This window comes from Octodon degus, unplaced genomic scaffold, assembly GCF_000260255.1.
Source record: "Octodon degus isolate 3935 unplaced genomic scaffold, OctDeg1.0 scaffold00024, whole genome shotgun sequence".
In the NCBI taxonomy this organism is placed as follows: Eukaryota; Metazoa; Chordata; class Mammalia; order Rodentia; family Octodontidae; genus Octodon; species Octodon degus.
The window spans coordinates 9717981-9735156 of record NW_004524600.1 but is presented as its reverse complement, the minus strand read 5'-3'; the positions used below and the strand labels follow the sequence as shown (position 1 = coordinate 9735156).

The 17176-nt window shown below is 39.9% G+C and overlaps 1 protein-coding gene across 2 annotated transcripts in view; it reads right to left on the bottom strand.

Annotated features, from left to right (window-relative positions):
- Pde7b (phosphodiesterase 7B) overlaps nt 1–17176 on the bottom strand; it is a 346847-nt gene that overhangs the window by 151557 nt on the left and 178114 nt on the right. The window contains exon 1 of one of the 2 annotated variants that reach the window (XM_023712215.1): nt 2548–3724. The exons of the other annotated variant lie outside the window; for it this stretch is intronic. Within the exon in view, the coding sequence (XP_023567983.1) occupies nt 2548–2785 (238 nt within the window). The 5' untranslated portion in view covers nt 2786–3724. Of the gene's footprint in view, nt 1–2547; nt 3725–17176 lie in introns of those variants that run through there. 2 annotated transcript variants of the gene reach the window in all.

Sequence of the window (17176 nt, the reverse complement as noted above, 5' to 3'; positions counted from 1 at the left end):
TTGTCTACAAAGGACAGATTGAAATATCAGTGCCTTTCAAGAAGGAAAGTGAAAGCTAGCACTTTTCAGTTTATATTAAACTTACTAAAAACCAATGACACATGTGTCTAGAATCCTTTGAAGTGGCTATTGGTTCTATTCAGAATTTCTGCAATTTCATAGTTTTTACACCTATTCATTTAGTATCAAAAGCAAATATATACAGTATTGATAATGTTTAATTTTCCTGTTTTCAGTTACTGCCCTGGGAACGTTATGTGCTATGCAAGCAACATAGCAAATGTCTATTGGTAAAGAGAACAAAGAGGAGCGAATGAGCATCCGTTGGTAAGGTGCAGTCTGGGATGCTTGAACTGGATTTTGGAGACTGAAGAGAACAGTTTCAGTTGGCTGAGGCAAAGAAAGACCTCCAAGCATGGGGCATGGCTTAGAGGCAGGGCGCCATTAATGCTCTGTGAGTTGCATAAGAATATCAAAGTCATTTTCTATCATAAACCCCCACACATTACTGAAAACAGCTTAAACCATCGTTTCCTAAATTGGGAAAAATTCCAGCTATCCTGGAAATATTCTCCACGTGTCCATGAGGGCCCTGCCATCGTGCTCCTGTGACGATGGTGCAGTTGATGAGTGCACAATGCTGGGAGGAAACAGCATCAGGGATGGGCTGAGCATGGAAGAAGCAGGAGACAGTTTGCAAAGTGAGGCACCTCTGCTCTGGGGCTCAGCATGGGTCCTGTGCTGCACAGGTGGGTGGGAGGTCTTAGGCCCACTCCAGAAGGGGAGCCCCTCCGCTCTTTAGAATGGAAGCAGGAAAGGAGGGAAGCGGACATCCTTTGGGGCAGTGTTGAAATACAGCTTTCTTCCTTGCAGGCAGGATGATGGGGATAGTAGGCTGGTGAGGCTTTCTTTCGGAGTGGCTGCTGAGCCCCCCCCCCCCCCCGCCATGGCAAGGAAGGCAGTGGGAGGGAGGCGTGCTGAGATTCAACTAGTTCTGCCTTGTAACATTTAAAGAAATGTAGCTTGTTGGGCTATAGGAGAGTTATAGAAGCCCTGTTTTGTTTTCTTCTGTCAGTTGCTTCTTCAAGAGTTAGATGTCCACTAATGATGATTATAGTGCCACTTATCCAAACAGATATGCTAACATCTATTGATTTAGGTAGTATTATCAAAAGGTGCCATTTGAAATATGAATTTTAATCATTTAATTTAATAAAACAAACAAAGGGTGGTAACAGTAAAAATACATTTCTGCCCAGGTGTTTTTTTTTCCATTTTTTTTTTTTTACTCTATTCACATGAAATATGGGATGTTTTTTACATTACCTCATGTCTTCTGACTAAGATCCATTTCTCTGGGCTTCCCTCTCCCAAATGCCACATAAACCTCAGGCTGATTGGTTTCCTTCTCTTTTCTGAGTACTCAAATGCTCATTGTTTACTAGAGACCAACATTGGTTTTTTTTTTTTTCTTCCAAATTTTTTCTTTTCCCAGATCATTGCTTTGTAATAATATGCATAGATTGTTAGACAGCTTTACAAAAGTTCATGTCAGAACTTACTGAAAACAAAATGAGGCAAGTTTTTATTTTCTAGTCTTTGAAAGAGAAAGGTAATTTTTGGCCTGTTTTTTCTGCCCACCCCATTTCTCCCCCAATGGCGTATCAGAATACCACTGCAGAAAGCCAGCCAAACTTCAAATGCATAAACACATACTTGTATTCTTTCTTCTTAAGTGAATCTGCTACTTTGCAAACATTTGCCAATATAGTCCCCAAAGGAGGAGAGTAACCCCCACTCAGTGATGGCATTTGGGGTCTTTCACAGGGACCATAGGCGTCCTTGTGTTCTCATGTCCACTGTTTGAAATATAGTGAAGCTCCCTCATGACTGTCCCCAACACAGCACATTCTTATGACATGACAAAACCTCCATGAATCATCCTTTCCACATTTGTTGATTTTTCAACAAGTTGAGTTTTCCTCCTATCAAAGGGGTGCTCTTGTCATTGTCACTTGTTAAAGGAACAAATGAGGCAAGAACGTTCAGTTTGTCTGGGATATAAAAACCACACAAGCCAAACTCACTCTAGGGAACATTATACATACTGTAGCTGCATAGGCAAAATTTAAAGTCAGAGATCAATTTTACTTTATATGAAAAGTTACAAAAGCAACTCAGACAGCAGCCTTCTCTCAGAGCAGGATGGACAGTAAAGAGCATCCAGTTCTATTCTGTTTTTTGCTGGACTGAAACTCAGGAAATTTGATTTGACTTCTGCCCATAGGACAAGCCTGTGGCACACCGCGCCCAGAACCCAGGTTTCTCAATTTCCATTCTGATGTTCCTCCTACCGTAGCACTCTTAATTTTAAGATGCATTTCTACAACAGAGCACTCAGCTCTAGAGCAGAGCAGAGCAGCCCTTGGACCCTATATTAGTCACTTTGTCTTCCTTCCTCTTCCCGTCTCTATGGCTTGGGCTCTTTAAGAAAGAGAGTAATCAGCAGTGGCCCCTGCTACCTTCTGCACCCCACAGTCAATTTACCTGAAAAGCTGTGGAGAGCATCTTCATTTTCCAGAATGCCTCTCTGTTTGGTTGCCTGCAGTTCACTTTTGGATTTCCAAACCAGCTTTACCATCCTGATCATCTCTGGCAAGTCCCAGGGCAGCGGCCCCTGCTGGTACCCCGGCCGGCTGCCCAGGGAGGAGGGCAGCACACCTTCTGGGGCCGGCCACCTCCTGCCTAGCTCTGCCGAGTGGAAATACCGCTCTAGCACAGGCATTCTGCCCTGTTCCCCAGCAGAGGAGGTAGGGCTGCTGCCGCCGCGGCTGCTGTTGCTGCTGCTGCTGTGGCTGCGACTGCTGCTGCTGCTACCAGAGGGGAAATTCTTCCCAGGCAGGGGTCGGCGAACCCCCGTGAAATCCTCTCCAGCCTTGGAAAGACAAGCCTCCTCCAGTCTGGCACAGCCCCCTGGCTCTCCAGTCCCTGCACAAACACTGGAGACGAGAGCGATGTGCTTCCCAAGGTTTCTCACTGGTGAGAAACTGTTACTGTACTCCTCCTTCCTTAGAGAGAGAATGCAGCTTTTCCCTTCTCTCTCAGGCACCGAGTTCACAACACTTAATTAATCCCAGGCTACAGCGGGAAAGACAGCAGCAGGGGGAAAAAAAAGCCATCGAGGTTTCAGCGCTTGCTTTTCCTCTTCTTCCTCCTGGTTTATTTGTTTTCAATTCGCTTTTGGTGTTTGTCAAAGTTTGTCAGAGTGCTTAGCTAGGAAGGACTTCGGGCAAGGAAGTGGGGCTTCCTCTTTGCCAGGCTGTTGTAGAAGGGTCCCCAGAGGCTACTTATCAGGAGGCGGCAAGTGAGAAGTCACTCTCCTGTTGCAGGAGACCTAGAAGTTTCCTGGGTTCTGGTCCTGCGCACCCCAAGGAGCTCTCAGAGAAGCTGAGCATCGGCTTCTGTCTGGAAGGCTCTGTGTGTGTGTGTGTGTGTGTGTGTGTGTGTGTGTGTGTGTGTGTGTGTATGTGATGACAGGGACATTACCAGTCCTCAGTGGCCGTGTCCTTGGATGGAGAGACCCCCAGGATTTCAGTTCAAATGTTCTGTTTCCTTCTCTACACCCTCCTCCCCTTTCGCTGTCCCTTGGTTCTCAGCAAACCTGAGTTCCGGCCTTTCAGTCAGATCCCTTGGTAACCTCAACTGCCCTTCAGTTGGAAGGGGAACAACACAGCATCACATTCCAAAGCTAACTCCGAAAGACGTGAATTAAGGAGGCAGCAAGGTCCCCTTGTGCACGTGCAGAGGGCTTGTACAGTGTGGGCACGTGGCTAGGAGCGGTTAAAAACCATTTTCAAAGTAATTGTTTTAAAGGACGTCACAGGGCAGAGGGGGATACCTAGCAAGGAAAATAAAGGAGAGAAAGTGTAGAAGGACTCACTTTCCGCAGAGAGAGCAGTGTGGGCTCAATATCTGGGCCACCGACTGCTCTGTCTCCACCTGAGAGCAGCTGAATTGAGGACAACTGTGACCAGGCCTCTTGTTCCCTGAGGCTCAGAGATGAAGGCGCTCACCCTGGACGTCAGAATTGACACGGCGGCAAGAGAAGCCCCCTGTTGCTTGTGTGAAAGGCTGTGGATGTAAATGAAAGCGGGTGGCATTGTGCTTGGCAAGTTTGCCAGCAAATTGGGTCTGCAGGAACAATTCGGATTTGAACGCTCACACGAGGGGCCCCTGATTTCTTGGAGGACGTTGCCGCAGCCCCTGCTTCCTGTCGTCCTAACAGCTCTGCCTCGCAGAGAGCTCTGTTTTGCTTGGCACTTTATTTTGCTGATGTACAATCTGTTGCTCTGACTCTGCATTCCTTTCAGGGCCGGTTGATCACACAATCATTTGATGTTTCTTTAGGGGAGCACAGTAGAGTCTTGGGGGAGTGGAGAGAGACCATTGTAGAGTAAATTCTGTTTTTATGGCCCTCACCTCGCTGCTTGAAAGTTGAAAGCAGCGAAGGCTACTGCAATTTTATTGTTATTATTGTTCCTCTAAATCCATAGTTGATAAGTGTGGTTTTCCACACTGAATTAAGTGATTTATGTTTTATCTTTCTGGATGGAAAAGTATACCAGGACTCATGATTGAATGCCTCTCATCTTTGTCTTCTAAATGTGTACCTTTTCTAATTATTAATTATTATACTCTCTTTAAAATAAGTTAAATCAAAAAAAGATGAGGAAAAAATTAAGATTTATTGAAAGCAAGTGCCAACATTCAACTATTTCCCCAATCTTGCATAATTATATCTGCTAATCTGAGCAACAGATTTGATGATAAAAGTAGATAATATAACAACCATTGTTAATTAGTTATTCCTGTTTTGAAAATCTGTAACATATGCATTGTTGTATGCTATCCTCTTTCTGTATTTATTTCTATTTTTGCTTCTGTTTTTACTCTTCAAAATAAAATTAAATAAAAAAAGCAAAAGTAAACCAGGAAACCTATTTTTGTTTCTAATAGGTGAAAAGAGGCTAAGAGCCTTCACAAGTATGAAAGAACAATGAAAGACATTGAAGACTTTTTTTGTGAATTTCATTATTAAACCATTGATCAAACAGCTCTTTTTTTAATAACAATCAGATATTCATAAACCAAGTGAGGGAATAGTTAGTTGGCTGCTTTATCTGAAAGGTAGGCTTTTCTTTATTTTCCTTTCTTAAGAGATGGAAAGATTTGTGCACCTGGTCACTGCACCCTCCACCCTGACAGCCTTTCCATTCTTATTTCACCTTTCCTTTTCTTTAGACTGGAGATATCAAGGCTCTTCAGAATTGAGATGATTTTGTTTAATAAGGACACATAGGCCCCTGGACTCTATTACCATATTTCCTGAATAACGTCTTCAGTTCCCTCCTCAGTGACAAACTTCCTTGACAGAACAACTGAAGAGTTCCTAAGGGTTTGACTATTTTTATTTTTGTTCAGTTATTTTGCAGTAGCACTTAGCATCAGGATATCCTGACTCTTGGAACAAAGGCGTTAAGAACAAAGAAAACAAATATATAATAATATAGCATATGCACTAATATATTAAGAACTCAACTCTTCATTGTACCTTTCTTCAGTAATGATGTTTTGAAGATCTAAGAATATAAACTTCCACTGTATCGTGTTTTACATATTTCCTGATAAAAAGTATTTTAGAGAAGTTAAAGAAAATATTGGAGTATCAAACGTGAATACTTTTTACAGGAGATAAATTAGGGCCAAGCAAACGCAATTTTGAATTTTCATTCCTGAGGGAGAATTTATTTCATTTGATGGTTGAAAATTGAAAATGTTGGCACAATTTAAAAAATTTTCCCCAATATGGGATTATCTTCATCCCAGAGCAGAAGTGCAAAAATACCTCAAGAAAGGCCGTTCTCATGGTATTTCTGGCTCATATAGAAACAGGAAGGACAGGAAATCTTGCGAGAAACCTTGGCACCAGAGATATTTGGCTCAACTGCAGATTCAAAGAGACTCAGAGAAACTGATGTGATGCTAGTACTCTCCGGACTGAAATTTCTCGAGCATGTTATTTCTCTGAAAGATGCTTTTGTAACTTTTTGCAGTGAGTATTTCACAGGCAGCAATCTCTTTGTTTTTCAGACAGTTGCATTAGAACAGCATGCATTAAGGTTCTGATTTCTTTCTTTACTCATTGAGCGTCATTCACCTTGAGCTAATACCACAGCCAGAAGGCTGCATCCTGGGTATGGGGAAGGCTGGGCATGCTCTGTGCTCGGAGGAGTCCGGGAGTATAGGCTCATCTTTTTGACTTGTAAGAATTCTTATAAATGCTAATACCAGTTATTAATATGCTTCAGATAGGACATTTAAAACAAGACATTCAATATAACCAAGCTCTTTTTTTTCAGGCATTGTGAGTCAACCTCATATTCCATTAAGAGAAAAACAGAGGCGTTCTCTTTTTAGGTGAAAGAATGTAATGAGAACTATCAGAATCAAAACAGCTTGTTCTGATGGAGACCTAATTTGATCAGGAAGACTTACTGTGTAGTTGCAGTTATAAAAAAAGAAATGGATAACCCAAATATGAAAGTATATAGCAAAGGAAAGTTTTAAAGACACAGTTGATTTAGTCCCTGAATTATTTTGAAGAATTTTAAATGTTCTGTTGGTTATATAAATCTTGTAGACTGTAAGCACTGTGGTTATTAGGCAGGTAAACCTTTATTGTGTATAATTTAAAAATATTAACAATTAAGTATTTCTATTTATGCTAGACAATGTATCTTTATTTATTTATTTATTTATTTATTTTTTGGTACCAGGGATCAAACTCAGGACCTTGTGCTTGCCAGGCAGGCACTTAAACCTCTGATCTACCTCCTCAGCCCAAGGATGTACCTATAAAATGTGAATATAAATATATATTTGTTGATATTTTCTTTTCTTTTAAATCTATCAGATTCTCACAAGTGTTTCTTAATAAAAATATAGTCTGAATATTTTGTATTTTACATCCCTACTGATATGTCTTTTAGAAAAAATTTCTAACTATTGAGGGAGTTTATTTTTTCCTGGACTTTTCATCAGTTCAGCTTAAATATGAATCTGTTAACACACACACAAACATGCACACATGCACACACATATGCACATGCACACACACATGCACACATGTACACATGCACACACACACACACACACACACAGTATGATTGCCATAGTTTCACAAATGCAATCCAAAATGTGCAGTGAAGGAAAAACAGGTCTTTCAACTTTGTTTATTGTAGTCTAAGTAGAAGAAGCTCAAACAATTTACAGTGTCCTTCAGGAGAAGTAGAAATATAATAGCTTTGGCCTTAGCTAATCTGAAGGATCCATGCCAGCACGTAGGGAAAAGGACTTGTTCGACCATACAAGGTAGCACATATTTCCATCATTACGTGGGAAAGCAGGAGAGCAGGCAGGATGAAGAGAGATGAGGTTGAGGAAGGAAGAAGGGGTTGAGCAGATAGATTTGTAGTTTGCTCTCATGGCAGGTGTCTAAACTATACCAATTCTCTTATTCACACTGCAAAAATGTATTAATTGTGACAACAGCAGAAGGAGAAATCCTCATGGAGCCCCTGGGTCTTTTATCAGGTACTGGGATCTGTCTGACTCTAATGCCTAGATCTTGATTTTCAGCCTCTTGTTCCAGTATTATTTTTTAATACTTCTACAGACAGAAAACTCTTGTTCCATTATTATTATTATTATTATTATTATTATTATTTTATTATTCTACAGACAGAAACCAGCTACCATCCAATCCTTAGCCTGGCTCTTAGATATCTTAAGTGAAGTTTACTGTCTCTGAGGGTTTACTAACAGTCATTGAGTGCAATAACAAAAGGGTTGATGTCAAAGGGGTAGAAAGACTTGAGTGTCCCTCCACAGCAACTCCATGCTGGTGAGCACGCTCCCTGTTTCCATCCACTGCTGGGCATCTGACACTACAGGGTATGGCCCTGTAACATTTTCAAGACTTTCTAATTGTGAAAGATCATTTGTGGTGGTTGAAGACCCTTTCATAATTTCATATTTGAGGATGTTTACTTAAAAAAAAACAGCTACAACAATGAAACCTCTAAAGTAACCCTCCAAGACTAATTTATCTTAGGTTTATAGAAACTGGATGTCAGTCTGTACTCTCCATTAAGTTTTGTCCCAAACTTAGTGCCTTATCTCTAAATGGGTATGAAAGCAACAAGCACTTTATCCATCATACTCAAATCTCAGAAGAATCAAAGAAGACTAAAATGTGAGCTATGTTAAACCTTAATGTGCTAGAAAAATCTAGTCTGATTATTTTTAAACTATAAAAAAAATCATACTTGACAATTTATGTAAATTCAAATTTTAGTTATACTTTTCAGGGATCTACAGTATTAGAGACCTAGAAACCTGCACCAACCACCATGAAAATGCATCCCATTTTGGAAATTCATAATTCATGCTCCTCCTGAAAATGAAAGAGTGAGGGAAATCAAAGACAGAGATGATAGGTAGAGGAAAAGAGAGTGAGGTTTTAATGGTGGAAAGTCAGGGTAAGGTAGGCAGAATCACTGATGTGTACATGACTAGTTAGACGAAGGTCAATGTATGTGAAGAGAAGGCTTACCGGAATAAACAGTCCTTATTGGTGCATTGGGGAGGTATAATAGCCAACGAAGCATGGCCAGGGTCAAACCTGCATGATCTTCACCATGGGTTGTTTAGTGCCCTAGTTAATATTGTATAAGTTCTCTCAATGGGGAATTATGTTTCTGTTTTCAATGACTAATGGTGTGTTTGGTGTTCACAAGCTGTACAGATCTCTGGCATATGTTCTGGTGGCGAGCATGTGTCTCCAGGCTGCCTGCTGACCTCATTTCCCTGGACAAACTTAGGGGAGCTGGATTGTTGTTGTTGTTGGTTTTTTTTGTCTACAGTCTATTTCCTAAATATTTTTAGAATTTTGATTGATCTTAGCTGATCTCCACTTAACTTATTTTTTATATATGGTTATATATAATATTTAAAAAGTGGCCCAAACAAAGCATGAAATGTGTTTCCTTTCTTCTTTTTGGACAAGTCACATGCATGACTTGTGAAAGTTCTCAAGGATTGGGCTAGGCTCAGAAGACCTGAAGGAGACTGGGGAAGTGACTATCTTCAGAGAGCTGCTGGAAAATGCCAGGATGAGGGATGTTCTTCTTAATATAATAAAAATAAGCCAGGACACTAATAAGACATAGATTATTGAAACAAATAGTGTAACAAAAGGAAAATGAGAAAACAGTAAGGAGAAAAGCTGTCTAACCAAGACATATGTTTGCCCTTCATGTTCATTATGTTCATGATTACAGAGTTCAAAGCCAATTTGGACATTTCAACTGTTCCATGTGTTTGAAATATAATCCTACTGCTTTAAATGATTCTTCAGTTTTCCCTCTTTCACTTATTGCCTCAATGGTTTTGAATAACATAAAATACCTATGTCAAAAGGTGTCTCTTAGATGTTATTTTGGAATACTGTTTCTCTGGATAACCAGAAAACTCATTAAAATTCATATTCCAATTTGGCAGTTTTGGGTAGGGACCCAAGCCTCTGCATTTCTGACAAATTCTCTGAGGATGACAAGGCTGTTGGTCTGTGACCACATCCTGAGTGACAAGGCTAAAGGGTTACCGTGTGACAGCTATTTTCTGCCTGTTTCCTATTAGTTATTTATGATAGCAAATGCAGCAGAAGTGCTGTCTTTATAGATACACCTATTGGGACTTTTGAAAACAATCACGCTGGCTTGGGCCAAGAACTCCCCAGGGAAAGAAGCAGCCAGAAGTGCCACAGAAGGTCCAGGGCTTTGTCCAGGGACTTTTGTGACATTGAATCATGGCTTGGCTTTTCAACTTTATTACATTCATTTCTCTTTTCTTATGGGCTAAATTTAAGGATAAAGTTGATTATTAAATATAAGTCATTGTGAGGAATGCCTATGATGGAGCTTTAATAACTCCATGCCCAAATGCTACTTTTGAGGATCTTGTCTCATCCAATGTCAAACAAAACTCAGACCAGTTTTTCTGTCTCTCCTTCTCACCATCACAGCACTTTCAGTGCAGTTGGGATACAGCAAGACTCCGAGTCTTTGTTCACCACTGTTGGGGGTACTTACACCAAGATCATCTCCTCCATTTGATTTATTAAGGATTTATGCAAAGTGATCTTTGGAGTAAGCCTAGTAATCTTTCTTACTTTAATGTTCCAGGCATGAATGAATGGTGATCAGATGATTCCACAAAGAAATAAATATGGAAAAAAAGAACAGGCATTTGTGGCATTATAGCCAGTGGCCAGTGGTGCTGCTGACTCAGAGAAATGTATCACAGTGCCATTTCTAATTATTGCCCTAGCAATACACACACACACACACACACACACACACACACACACACAGACACACACACACGCCCCCGATAAAATATTCTACAATAGGCTACATTTCTTAACAGGTATCTCTTGGAAGTCATATAGCCCCAGACATAGTATTTGTGAGAAAGCAACACAAGAAGCCAGAGACATGTGAAGTCAACTGGAAGACAAGGGTAATCAAGAGCAGGAGGCTGCAATACCACCACATTTATATGATTAAAAATTTGTACAGTTAACTAAACAAGAACGCTTAGAATAAATGAAAGCATCTGCTGCTAATTGGAAACACATTTTGCTGTATGTTTTCCATTGTCTTTCCGGGTTCTTTCGAATCTAAGCACTTTGTTATAGTTACAAACGCCTGTATTTTCTGCCATTCAGGGAAATAACTAAAAAGCCAAAGATAGAGAGAGCTAGAAGATACTGTATTAACTGTTAATATGTTTTATGGTTATTGTCTGAGGTAACTTTAGAAGTTGTCCACTGTAATGACAGTAGAATTGAGGCTGAAAATAAAGGGAAAGCTATTTAACATGTAATATGTACAACAGTTTATAAAGTATGGTGCAGAATTTTTAATGAATCCTTTTTTTGTATATGTATCTAGAAGAGTAACAGTACCAAACTCAAGGATAGAGAGTCCAGTGTATTAGAATATTTTACAGCATTTTTAAAAGATACTATCATCAAAAAAATGCTCTAAGAGGTTTCTTTTGGTAATTTTTTTTCCATCCTCATCCAAACTCTAGGTGTATTTTACTCCTTTTAGTCTGTAAATTACCTGAAATGATTTTTGTATCTTTCTGTCTCTAAGATACAGATACTAGCTGATCCTTCTCTGTTTCATTTAGTTCTCCGGATATGTCTAAACTGTGTTCTCCACGATCTTCTCCCTGAATCTGTTCTCTTCTTGCATTCTTTGTTTTCTGGTACAGTCTGAATTTGACATTAACATTCTGTTGCCCAGTTAAGTGCAAAGTAAAACAGACCTGGTCTTGACACCCTTCCATCCATACACCTTGGTTCTTACTTTTGTATGGCTCAATTAGGGTACAGGATGTAATTTAAGAACCAAGTCACTAGTTTTTATTCAAGGATTTTTCAATATCGTGATTATTTTTTCCCTGCTTTCAAACTCCAAGGAGGCATTTGATGGAACTACTGCTACTAAGTTGTGTTCTTCATGTCTTTCACTGATCATATCTTAAAACTTCAGTGAAGTCTTTTGTGTTTTCTAAAGTTGTTGTATTGTGGGTTGGACATAACTTACAATCACATCATTTTAAAATATGAAACATACAAAGTGATGGCAACTAGTGGCATTAATTTAGCACAAAGAGAATTATTACTTACAAAAGAGCCCATACCTCTATATCCCTTTGTGGGGCATTCCATGCTTCAAAAATAGCTCCCATTTTCTTAGTCCTATAAACTTCTCAAATGTACATTGAATGTGCACAATTTCTATGGAAATCGCCTTGCTGCCCAAATGTGCCACCCATGTTCTGTATTATGTGCAGTAGGTAGAAAAATAGCCTCTCAAGATGCTCACATCCTAAGACCAGGGACCTGTAAATATATTTCACTGTTCTTCTCGATTTTCCCCTGAATTGATTCGGTTCTTGAATTTTTTGTTTTCTGATACAGTTCATATAGTTTATATTTGACATTAACATTCATTTGCGCATTGAAGTATGAGGAAGTAAGGTAGCAGATGGAATTTAGTCTGCTATTCAGCTGGTGTTGGAATAGGGAAAATGCCCTAAGTTATCTCGTGGGGTGCAGTGCAATCACCAGGGTTGTTCTTGTGGAAGAAGGAGGCAGGAAGGTCAGTGAAAGAGAGGCGTGCTAAGGAGAGTCCTCCTTCAGCCATGCTGGCTTTGAAGATGGAACAGTACTGATAGCCAAGGGACACAGGCCACATCTAAAAGATGGAAAAGACAATGCAATGATTTTTTCCCCCTTAGGGCATCCTGAAAGGGACACAGACTTGTGAAACCTTGACTTTAGCCCAGAGGGATCTATTTTAGATCTCTGTCTATAGGATAATAAATTTGTCATGATTTGTTACAACAGCAATCGAAACCAATTATGTTATTACTCACATTGTTCACCTTGTTGGGGAATAGTTTTCAATTAGCCTAATCCAAACAAGATCCCAGTTTCTTCATGAAGTATTGATGCCCACCTTCAAATTGACTCCTCTATTTAAACAAAGAGGCACATCTCATCCATTTTATTGATTTGTAATATAACTTCACCTATATCACTACTTACGTATATCACTACTTACTTTTCATGCTCTGGCCTGTCTTTAGAGTGTAAAAGCTATTGTTGCATACGTTGTAACTTGGAATCCTGGTGATACATCCTTCATTCATGCATTCACTCATTTAACATGTATTATTATTGTGCCTGCTTTATACTAAGCACTTAGTGTATAAGAACATAGTCTTGGCCTTGAAATTCTTTACAAACTTAATGGAAATCTAGAAACACGTACAACTGACTCCAAGGCACAGTGAATTGTAGTGCTATAAAATAAATGTGAACACAATAATTCTCAAGTAGTGTTGTTATTCATAATGATAATAATTGACTTTTTTCATTAAAGTCTTTTTTCATAATTTAATGAATAAGTCAATATCTAGGAAATTTCTAGTTAAAACTTTTAAAAGTTATGAACTATATGACATGGAGTTTGATGTGGGTGGTTAGTTATATTTTTTATTTTACATAATTGTAACAAATTTAGCTCATGCCTTTAGAACTTCAAGATCAATATTTCTGTATTTCTTAGGTGGGCTGATACTATGTTTCTAGAAAAATGGTAGCTTGGAAAAGTTTTTATTCCAACAGAACAAAGAAAGAGGAATCATACAATGTGAGAGCTTTAAGAGACTTTTTTTTTCATATTTTAAGACAGGGTCTACAGGGCCTCACTGCGTAGATCAGACTCGTAGTGATCCGCCTGTTTTCAGCCTCCCAAGAGCTGGGATTACAGGAGCATACCACCACACGCAGTCTCAATCACTGTCTCAGCTTTCCCCGCTGGGCGGGGTGGGCACAGCAGGCCTGGGGATCAAACTCCCGGCCCTGCATCTGGCTAAGCAGGCACTTTAATCTGCTGAGCTATTTGGCTGCCCTTAGGCCTTTAAGAGACTTTCAAGATAAAATCATTACTTCTATAGGATTATAGCTTAGCCACCTTGTTTTGTCAAAGCATCACAGACTGGGTGGCTAAGTAACAGATATTATTATTATTATTATTTTTTTTTTTGGTAGATGAGATCTTGTGTAGTTTGGATTGGTCTGAGTTTACTGTGTAGCCCAGGCTGGCCTTGGACTCACAGTGATCCTCCTGCCTCAGCCTCCTGAGTGCTGGGATTATAGGCATGTGCCATCAGGCCTGGTCAGAAGTTTATTTTTTACAGTCAGGAAGCTGACAAGTCCAAGATCAGAGAGTCAACATGGTGCTCTGGGCAGAGCTCTTTTCTGGCTGGCCGGTGTTTACCTTTTGCTGTATTCTCACATGGCAGGTAAAGAGAAGAAACAAGTCCTCTGATGTTTCTTCCTTTAAGGGTACTCATTCTGTTAACAAGGACTCCATCCTCCCACTCTAATTACTTCCCAAGGCCCCCATGCACAACATCAAGGATTAGGACTTCAACAAAAAAGTTTTGGGAAGACACAAACTTTCAGTTGACACTAGATCATGTTCTAATTTTGCCACTAAGGAAGCGTGATATAAATTGTGTGAACTTTGCAATCCCACAGACCTGAGCTCACATATTTCCTTTGGACGCTTAGTTACCAGACATTGTAGTATTTCCTATGCAATTCCTTATGTAATCCTTCCAAAAACTCAAACAAGATAGACACCAACACTGCCTGTTTATTCCTCAACAGTTAGGTACTGGGCCGGCGAGATAGCTCAGTGGACTGGGACTGTGGTTCAATCCCTGCTACCACATTCCATGCCAACCCTGTCCCTGGGTGCACTGAGCCAGCCACTGAGACTGAGTGTGGTAGCACAAGTCTGTTATCCCAGCACTGGGAAGGCTGAAAACAGGAGGATCACTACAAGTCTGAGCTGCATAGTGAGACCCTGCACCAAATACACTAATAATGATAGTAATAATGATAATAATATTAGTCAGCTCTATGAAGTTTTGGGCAGGTGCTTATTACAGTCTTCATACACTCTTATACTGTCTATTTTACTGGGATATTATATAAAGCACTAAGAACACTGTTTGATTTTTAACTTTTAAATTTGTCTAGCCACATCATAAACATTTAAAGTAGATGAGTCAAAAGAAAAGAAAAAAATCATTACAATGCCCCAGCGTATTTCCTATAGATGGACCTTATGTTCCTCATACCAATATAATGGACTCATGATCATGTTTAATATCATTAGAAGGGACTTCAGATCTTCGTCACAACTTTCACCAGAAAGTGCTGAAGGAAGTAAACTCTCATCATGGCCTGAGAAAAACAATAAGCTGCATGTGATTCTCAGAAGCATTTAAAAATTAGGTGAGCATTTGATCTCTCTTCAGTAGTGGGGTGGTTTCTTCAGATGAAGCCCTACAATGACTTTGTCCCTAGTGAAAAGTACCATGGTGTCACAGTGATTGTCACTGCTGTCCTGGTGGAACTTCTGAGGTTTGCGATGGAGAATCATCAGAGCAGTTTTTAGGCTATGTCCATAAAGTGGCAGCAGCAACTTTTTTTGTCTGCGACCTTAATGTTTGGATCTGAAGAATCAGGGAAGGATGACGTGGAATTGGTAAATGGAGTCCGCAGCACTTCCCAAGATACCGCGCAGATCGCTCTCGGAGGCATTTCCTAGGGCAGCTCACCATACCACAATGCCATCTGCTTCTGTGCTTTCTAAACAGCTCGGCCAGTGATGGAAAGGAAGGAGCCTTAATTGTTTCCAGGTGTTAAGGAAATGACTCCGGTCACTTTACGCATGAACAACAGTCCGCGTGGGCAATTCGGATCTGGCCCCGACCTGATGACTGTTCTGGGGTGGTAGGTGCAAGGATGAAGACGAGGACAGTGGTGTGTCCAGAGGGCGGGACATCTGTTTTCTGCCACAGGTGCTTTCTTTGCCCTGACCCTCATGTGGTAAATCTGGCTACTTAGTCATTTACACTTACAGTCCTTTCACTAGCCAAATGAAATCTGTAAATTCCTCATCAGCTCTAGATAGCATCATCTTTGGAAAGGTGTTACAGGAGACATTTCCTCAAGGGAAGGAAAGAATAAACTCCAGGCCAGTCATTCTGACATTCATCTTGACTCAATTACTTTTTTTGTATTCGTATTTCCTGTCCTCAATAAAAACTTATTAATCGATTCATTCAATTGTTTGAAGTAAAAAGTACTGTAACTCTTTGCCCAACTACACTTAGGCCTAATTATTCTCTCTCTACACTTATTAAACACACCATTATTTGTAGCTTGTTTTACGCAGCGTTTGTTTTTATTTTGTAAATTTTGCACTTGATTGTTATGAAATTTCATTTTAAGAGTACAGGTATTTATTTTTCTGATACCTTCTTAGAGCCCTCTCCCCCCACACACTGGTTTAGCTTACAGTGTGTGCTGAATTAGCACTATTGTTCCTGCGGTGAAAATATGGAGCGAGTTCTGTGTGTGATAGCCACAACATTTTTGAGAAACCTCAGAAGGGATATTTGGTGTTGCAAAATCAAGTACTCCTTTTGACCTAAACCATATTTTGGTTTTCTTGAAATTATTGAAGGGTTAGAACTTTTCCCCCCATTAACATGATTGGTAAAGTCACGTTTTCCTCCAAGAGTACAAACGTGCGAATAAAAAAGATCAGCGACAGAAATCTCCTTGGGGTTTTACTTAGGATTTACCTTGTTGTTGCATCTTCCTTATTTCTGACCTATTGGTTAAACTCATCACTTCCTTCTATGTTTGTCAAGTTGGCATTGTTGGGGATTTTTTTTTTCTTGTGGATATTTTTGGAGACAGTTTTCAAAACCAAAGTGTAATGAAATAGAACAGTAGAACTAGAGCATCAGAGGAACTGAGTTCTTAGGGAAATGAAGAAGATTAATGGAGAGCACACATAGGCTAGGTGCAAAGTGAGCACTCAATAAAATCCAGCTATTGTCATTGCCTGAAAATCACCCTTTCACCCCTAGGCGCCTTCAGCAGAGCCAGCAGTTATGAGGTACAGGTGATATATGAAAGGAAAACAAGAGGAGAGATAACAGTATGGAAAAGGGTAGACATTTAGGGTGGAGTGGTCAAGAGGCTGAAACCAAAAGAAGATAAAGGGACAGACATACTGATTGTCAGTAGCTGTGATGTTGAAGGTTACTCCAAGATCACGGACCCTTTACCTCAGTATTGGCCTGATGACCTCTCTTTTCCTCATGGTCTAAATTGTAACATATGTTTCTGATCACCTGGAAGGCTCTTAGATCCAGGTCCATAAAATGTGAGTAAAAATTAGTTTTGCTTTTCCTAGTGTGATCTAAATTGCCATACACAGTGAAAAATGATTTTTTCCCTAAATCTCTAAAACTCTATTATAATACAATTATTCCTTGAGAAGAATTTTTTTTAAAATGCCCTTCCTGACTAGTCCTCCATCAAAGGCTGGAGTTATTGAAGGTTTCCCTGGTGGGGCCCGGGTACTTGGGAGCCAGACCCTTA